We start from the raw sequence: 7,358 nt of genomic DNA, 5'->3' as shown, positions 1-7,358 counted from the left end.
CGGCGGCGCCGCATGGAGTACCCGGCGGCGGGCTGAGCCCTGCCTGCCCGCGGCCCCTCGGGGAGGTGAGTACCGGGAAATGGGGGGGGAAAGCTGCGGGACGCCGCTGTCAGCCGGCCCGAAAAGCCTGCGGGGGGAAGGAGGGGTCGGGCAGCGCTTCCTCGAGGGGGTGGAAGAGCGCTGAGCTCGGCCGGAGGGGTCTGCAGCGGTGGTGGTAGCGGAGGGGATGCTTTGTTCCCTTTGGGGCTGTGGTCCTTGGACCCGTAGTGGAGAGAGCGTCCCAAAGGGCCTCCGGTGGAGATCTGCCCGTGGGGACGGAGGTCTGCCCACTGGGGACGGAGATCTGCCCACTGGGGATGGAGATCTGCCCATAGGATGGAGATCTGCCCACTGGGGACGGAGATCTGCCCATAGGATGGAGATCTGCCCACTGGGGATGGAGATCTGCCCATAGGATGGAGATCTGCCCACTGGGGATGGAGATCTGCCCATAGGATGGAGATCTGCCCACTGGGGGTGGTAATCTGTCCACTGGGGGTGGTGATCTGTCCACTGGGGGTGGAGATCTGGCCACTGGGGAGGGAGGAGTGGGAGGTGCGTCCACTGGAAACAGAGAGATGTGCCCATTGGGAACAGGAGGTGTGTCCATTGGGGATGGAAGATCTGTCCATTGGGGATGGGAGGTGTGTCTGTATGGGGAGAGGAGGTGCATCCATTGGGGACAGGAGGTACATCCATTGGGGATGGAGATTTGTCCACTGGGGGTGGAGATCTGTCCATTGGGGACGGTAGGTGCATCCACTGGCAATGAGAGATGCATCTGCTGGGGACAGAAGTCAGTCCATTGGGGATGGATGTGTGTCTGTTGGGGATGGAGTTTGAAGATGGGGCCCCCAGCAGAGGTCAATGGCAGTGATGCATCACAAGCAGGATGTCACCCCATGGTTCTCCTCCCACATTCATCCATTCCTTTCGGGGTGCACAAAGCCCACGTGCTGCTCCCCAGGCAGGCACTGACACCCTTCAGGGCACGGGAAGCAGACCCAAAGGATGTGGCCTTGGGGACATGGTGTGGTGGCCGTGGATTGGCGGTCACACTTGGTCATCGTGGAGGTCCATTCCAGCCTTAGCAATTCAATGATTCTGGAGGTGACATCGGGCACTACGGCCAATCGCTGGACAACGACATCCAGCAAAACCACCCGAATTTTGGAGAAAAGGCCCAGGAAGACTCTGCCACAGCGAGGAGGTTGGAAGCAGCGTCTCAGGGCCTCCACCTGCCCCTGAGTATCCCCCAGGCACTCTCTGTGGTTTGACAGCATCATCTCTCTTTTAAAAAAGCCATCAAAAAGGAACACCACCCCCTTTCCTCTCTGGGGGCCGTTGGCTGGTGCCCGCCACGCGCAGTTGGAGGCGCCGAGCCGGAGAGGAGCGGCAGAACCGTCTCAGAGCACTGATGAGATAAAGGAGGAACGTTTTTCTTTCGATTATGGTAATCGTAGGTGTTGCTTGTAATGACAGCTGATAAGATCTTTTGGAGAGCAGCGGGGATGTTGTCTGTTTGGGGGTTGTTGCGTGCCTTTTGTTTTTGAAGTTTGGAGGAGCTCGAGCGGAGCGCGGGGACAGCGTTGTGCTGGGGCACACCGGAGCCCTTCCTGCAGGTTCTGAACGTCCCCTGGTCCCTTTTTCTCTCCAGCAGAGCAGTGTGGGGATGGAGCAGCTCCGCTGGGAGCTGTGGGAATGGCTGCCGTGCTGGGATGCGCTCCGCATCCCTCTGCTGCCGGCAGAGCCCCGATGCTCGGCGCTGATCCATCAGCACAAGGATGAGGTCAGTTCCCCCGGGGACATCCAGCAGGCATGGAGCCTTCTTCATCCGCTTCCAAGGAGAGGAGGAAGTGCTGGTGTCGGACAAAAGGAGAGGTCCTCTCACCTTGTTCCGCTTCCCAATGGGTTACCGGGGTGCTGCCAGTGCCTGCTTCCCACTTTGGGGCCGTGCTGCAATCCGTTGTTCCCCAATGGGGTGAGCTGTGCCAGGAACGTGCAGGTGGAGCCCAATCTCAGCCCCAAGCTCCTTCCTGCCGTCCTCGCCCTCCAAGCACACGGGAGCTGCTGGGAGCCGCTGACCACGCACTACGGGAACCTTCCTGAGAACAGCAGGGCGGTGAGAAAGGCAGAAATGGGAAATCCCTCCTGCAGATGTGCGCGGCGTGGGGCTCCATGCAAAGTGCAACGCAGCCGTGCTCATCCCCGTGGCAGCTTCAAAGGGGCTGAGGGTCTGCGTTCAGCCCATAGTTGTGAGGTTACACTCTGCAGAAAGGCACCAAAACTGCACCTGAGAGCAGTGGATCCCCCAGTTCCAGCAAATAACACCTTAAATTGCAGCGTGGAGGGACAGAAGGGTACTTTCCTTCAAGCAGACTTCATTAAGATCGCTGTGTGGACCCGGCTGATGGGTTATTTTGGGGGGCTGTGTTTTGCTTTGGACCATTTCCTGCAATGGCTCGCTTTGAGACTTCACCGAAGATCCACCTGAAGACAGAGATTGAGCTCTAAGATGAACGTTACACGCAGGCAGGGATGCTGCATTCCCATGGATGCTCTCTCACAGGACCCATCGCACAGGGATGAGAGCATCCCCAGCGTGGGACGGGGCGGTACCGGGTTTGGGCTGCGAGCAGCAGGATGAGGAACAGTCCCATGTGGGGCTTTTCGGGGGGGTGCCGAGGAAGTGACGCAGCCCCACAGCTCGGTCTCAGGAGGATTCTCTGCGGGGACGTCCCCAGCACCGCTCATGTGGCCGGGAGGAAAACCTCCACCGCGCACGGGGCCGTGTGCTGCGCTGATGGGCGCGCTCCCTTCCCACGGTGGGAACAGCTCTGAGCATCTCTCCAGACCTTAAAAAATGGGAGCGAGGTGTTGGCAGCTCTCAGCGCCCAGATCTCTTCCTCTCCACCGCTCTGCCCTCTTATCTTCTTCCTCCTCCCAGCCTTGCCCCTTTGCTTTCGGTTCCTCCTGCCCAAAATACTTCTGGCTGCTGACGGCTGTCCGTAGGACCGGCAGTAACTCTAAAGCGCCCGCGTCGTTCTGGCATCACCCCCAGTGGGGGCTCGGGGACACTCGTGGTCGCTGTGACCATGGGGAGAGGCCCCGTGGTTCGGCCCAAGAAAGCCTCATTTGATGGCGGGGCTGCTGACCTCAGCCAGCAGCCGGCGCGGATAAAGGCGGGTTTGTTCCCCTCCTACGCGCAGGGCAGGATGCGACCCGCGGGGACAGGGCTGCACCCACGCCCGGAGCGCCTCGTCCCGAGGGAAATGGGCTATTTTTCTTCTTTTTCCCTTTGCAAATCTTGCTGCGGCGGCGCCGTTCCCAGCAGCTGGCTTGGGGATGTTTTCTTATTTCTTGTGGAGCTTTTTCTCTTCCCGTTCCCGCTCCATCCCGGGCTCTCCTGCTGGGTGTGACATCTGGGGATGGCTTTTGGTGCTTCCTTAGCAAAAGAAAGTTGTGCCGGCCAAAAACCCCGCTGCAAACAGCCTTCCCAGCCCAACCCTGCACGCGCGCACGGAGATGCGGTGCCTCTCGCAGCGGTGGTGCAGTTCTCAGCTGTCCTTTTTCCCCCTGCCCAGGTCTCATGGTACCAAGTGACGCGTCCCTCCCGTGAGATTTGCTCCCCCGAAGCCCCTGAGAAGATGTCAGGGATGCAGGTAAGGTGCCGTGAGCCCTGCGCTCCCCTGCTGCTCGGTGTCAGGGTGGGTGGGAGATGCTCTGACCCACCTCTCGTATCCTCCCCCCTTCCTTTTACTCCCCCAGGCCGTTTGGCCATCCGGTACGGAATGTATCGCCAAGTACAACTTCCACGGTACCGCCGAGCAGGACCTGCCGTTCAGCAAGGGAGACGTCCTCACCATCGTTGCTGTCACCAAGGTAGTGGCCATCGGGTCCTGGGGCGGTGGGTCCCATCCTCCCAACCTCCGTGGGCTTCCCTGAGCCTCCCCCTTGTTTTCTCCTGCATCCCATGGGCAGGGAGCCTCACTCTGCTGTCCCCACAGGCCGGCAATCGGGCCAGGCGTTGGGTTAATTAATTCACGGCCTCGTTAGTTAAAGTTCCTCTGAAATGGAAGCGTCCCAGGCGGCGCAGTGGAGGGGGATGGAGAGAGGCTTGCAGTCTGGCTCCCGAGGAGACATCTGTGGGCTCGCTGTGACACCTCTGCTGTCCCCGCAGGACCCCAACTGGTACAAGGCGAAGAACAAGGTGGGCCGGGAGGGCATCATCCCCGCTAACTACGTGCAGAAACGGGAAGGAGTGAAGGCTGGCATCAAGCTCAGCCTCATGCCGTGAGTCCCCATCACTCCCAAACGTGGCCCCCCGGCCCCGTGGGATCCGTCCCAGCGCGCTGACCTACCTCTCCCACCCTGCTGCAGGTGGTTCCATGGGAAGATCACACGGGAGCAGGCAGAGCGGCTGCTGTACCCACCTGAAACGGGGCTGTTCCTGGTGCGGGAGAGCACCAACTACCCTGGGGACTACACCCTGTGTGTGAGCTGTGAGGGCAAGGTGGAGCACTACCGCATCATTTACTCCTCCAGCAAGCTGAGCATCGACGAGGAGGTCTACTTTGAGAACCTGATGCAGCTTGTGGAGGTGGGGTCCCGGGGAGCGGGAACCCCTCTTGTCCCTGGAGGTGCCCAAGGCTGTGGATGGGGCCCTGGCAGCATGAGCTAGCGGGGGACAGCCAGCCCACGGCAGGGGACTTTAAGGTCCTTTCCAACCATTCTGTGGTTGCACGTGTAGTTGATGCTGCATGATGAGGGGCCATAGGTTTGAGGATGCATGGGTTGGAGTTGAGTTGCTCTGGACCGTGGGAGGTGGTGGAATCTTCTCTGCATCCCTGTGGGTCAGAGGCTGCAGGGCCCAGAGCCCTGGGACAAAAGGGGTGAGATGGAAACAGGAATAGGATGGGCAAAGGCGCCAGACCCCTGAGCCCGTACTGGTCTCATCGGTGGCCTCGTGCTGCCACCTGGTGGGGTCTCGGGGCCTGGCATCGCCCTGGCAGGGACCCCCACCAAGTCCCCACGCTGTCATCCGTGCCTGTGGGTGACCTCCCGGCCTCTCGCCCCCATCTCCCCTCCAGCATTACACCACGGATGCTGACGGGCTCTGCACGCGCCTCATCAAGCCGAAGGTGATGGAGGGGACGGTGGCAGCTCAGGACGAGTTCTCCCGCAGTGAGTGGCCGTGCCCCCTCCCCAGCTCTTGTCCCCGTCCCTGGCACCCCCTCACCCTCATCCTTCCCACTCAGGTGGCTGGGCCCTCAACATGAAGGACCTCAAGCTGCTGCAGATCATTGGCAAAGGGGAATTTGGAGGTGAGCAGCGCTTTGGCCGCACGTACCCCAATGCCATAGGGTCTCCTGTGCTGGGGAGAAGCACGTCCCTGTGCATCCCAGTAAGGGAGTGATACTGGGGAGGGCCGCTGGGAGGCCGTGACTCATCCCTGTGCCCATCCATCCTCCCCACAGACGTGATGCTGGGTGATTACCGGGGGAACAAAGTCGCCGTCAAGTGCATTAAAAACGACGCCACAGCGCAGGCTTTCCTGGCAGAAGCGTCCGTGATGACGTGAGTATGGCTGGAGGGGGGGGATAACACACACGAGAGATGGCAGTGGGAAGAGGTGTGCGGATGGAGGTGGTCTCCGTGCCCTCCTGCTCCCTGCCCTGAGCCCTCCCTCCTCTGCTGTGCAGGCAGCTCCGACACAGCAACCTGGTGCAGCTGCTGGGGGTGATCGTGGAGGAGAAGAGCGGCCTCTACATTGTCACTGAGTATATGGCCAAGGTGAGAGCTGACCAGAGGTCCTCCCACACAACCACAACCCTCTTTCTCCACCTCCTTTGCCCCATCATTCTGCCCCCCGTGCTCTTGTTCCCCTGGGCCATGACCCCAGTTGGATGCTGCCGTCTCCCCATCCCAAGCCCTGGGCTATGTGGGGCTGGCAGTGGGACATTGCTCCCAGCGAGGTGCTGGCACTGATGGCACCATCTCTCTCTGTCCTTCCAGGGCAGCCTAGTAGATTACCTGCGGTCGCGCGGGAGGTCGGTCCTAGGTGCAGACTGCCTGCTCAAGTTTTCCTTGTAAGTATGGTGGGGCAGGGGGATTTGAGCATCCTGATGGATATCCCTCTTCCCTGCAGAGGAGTGGGACCTTTAAAAATCCCTTCCAACTCGAACAATTCCACGAGTCTGTGACACAGGGATGGTCCTGCTTGCTCTGCCCGTCTCGCCCCATGCCCTGGGGCTTAGAAATGGGGAGAGGAGAGGAGAGGAGGGATGGGGGGAGATGCGGTCCCCAGAGATCACAGAATGGTTGAGGTTGGAAGGGATGTGTCATCCAACCCTCCTGCTTCAAGCAGGGCCACCGAGAGCTCGCTGCCCTGATGTCCCCAAGCACAGGGCTGCCGTGCACCCGTGGCTTTTTGTAGCCAAGGTTCTGGTAACCGAATTCCTAACGCCTCTCTGCCGCCCACCAGAGATGTCTGTGAAGCCATGGAGTACCTGGAAGCCAACAACTTTGTCCATCGGGACCTGGCGGCGAGGAACGTGTTGGTCTCAGAGGACAACATTGCCAAGGTCAGCGATTTTGGGCTGACAAAGGAAGCGTCGTCCACTCAGGACACGGGGAAGCTGCCTGTGAAGTGGACAGCACCCGAAGCACTTAGAGAAAAGGTGGGAGGAGAGCCGTCAGAGCAGGGAAAGATCTCGAGATGTCCCGCTTTGTGCTCGTGCCCCGCTCACGGCCCTTTCTCCCTGCACAGAAATTCTCCACCAAATCGGACGTGTGGAGCTTCGGGATCCTCCTGTGGGAAATCTATTCCTTCGGGCGAGTGCCTTATCCGAGAATCGTAAGTGAGAGCTCACGGGGCGGGGGGGGAGGGCTGGGGGCACCCCTTGGGTGTTTTAGACCCTGACCCCTGTCCCCTCAGCCCCTGAAGGACGTGGTGCCCCGGGTGGAGAAGGGCTACAAGATGGACGCGCCCGACGGCTGCCCAGCCATCGTCTACGAGGTGATGAAGAAGTGCTGGACGCTGGACCCAGGGCACCGGCCGTCCTTCCACCAGCTCCGTGAACAGCTAGTGCATATCAAAGAGAAGGAGCTCTACCTGTGAGAGGGCTCTGGGGGGCACCTCCAACCCCAGGGGAGGAGCAGGGGGGCTCTCCCAGCCCACGCAGCACAGAGGGCCACCCATGGGAGCGGCCGGAGGGAGCCCAACCACCAGGGCAGCCCCTCCTGGTCGCTTCCAACCTTCCAAATCGGTCTTCGTTGGGTTTTGTTTTGTTTGTTTTGTCTCCCAGGCTTTTTTTTTT

General features: G+C 60.5%; 1 protein-coding gene across 3 annotated transcripts; it reads left to right on the top strand.

Moving 5' to 3' along the window:
- The first annotated feature begins 6 nt into the window (after nucleotides 1-6).
- Nucleotides 7-7,352, top strand: CSK (C-terminal Src kinase). Of its 3 annotated transcripts, none has more exons than XM_010717187.1 (13): nucleotides 7-65; nucleotides 3,624-3,701; nucleotides 3,808-3,921; nucleotides 4,220-4,332; nucleotides 4,420-4,639; nucleotides 5,130-5,223; nucleotides 5,298-5,363; nucleotides 5,517-5,616; nucleotides 5,742-5,832; nucleotides 6,055-6,128; nucleotides 6,524-6,719; nucleotides 6,809-6,895; nucleotides 6,977-7,352. In XM_010717187.1, exons 2-13 carry the CDS (start codon nucleotides 3,687-3,689, stop codon nucleotides 7,157-7,159), a joined length of 1,353 nt encoding a protein of 450 aa, XP_010715489.1. In that variant the 5' UTR covers nucleotides 7-65; nucleotides 3,624-3,686; the 3' UTR covers nucleotides 7,160-7,352. The 3 variants fall into 3 exon arrangements, with proteins under 3 accessions (XP_010715489.1, XP_010715488.1, XP_019474900.1); XM_010717186.3 differs by lacking the exon at nucleotides 7-65 and adding an exon at nucleotides 1,416-1,492; XM_019619355.1 differs by lacking the exon at nucleotides 7-65 and adding an exon at nucleotides 1,475-1,498.
- Nucleotides 7,353-7,358: the final 6 nt, after the last annotated feature.

This window comes from Meleagris gallopavo, chromosome 12, assembly GCF_000146605.3.
Source record: "Meleagris gallopavo isolate NT-WF06-2002-E0010 breed Aviagen turkey brand Nicholas breeding stock chromosome 12, Turkey_5.1, whole genome shotgun sequence".
Taxonomy (NCBI): domain Eukaryota; kingdom Metazoa; phylum Chordata; class Aves; order Galliformes; family Phasianidae; genus Meleagris; species Meleagris gallopavo.
The sequence above is the reverse complement of the archived record's forward strand: the minus strand, read 5'-3'. Positions and strand labels throughout refer to the sequence as shown.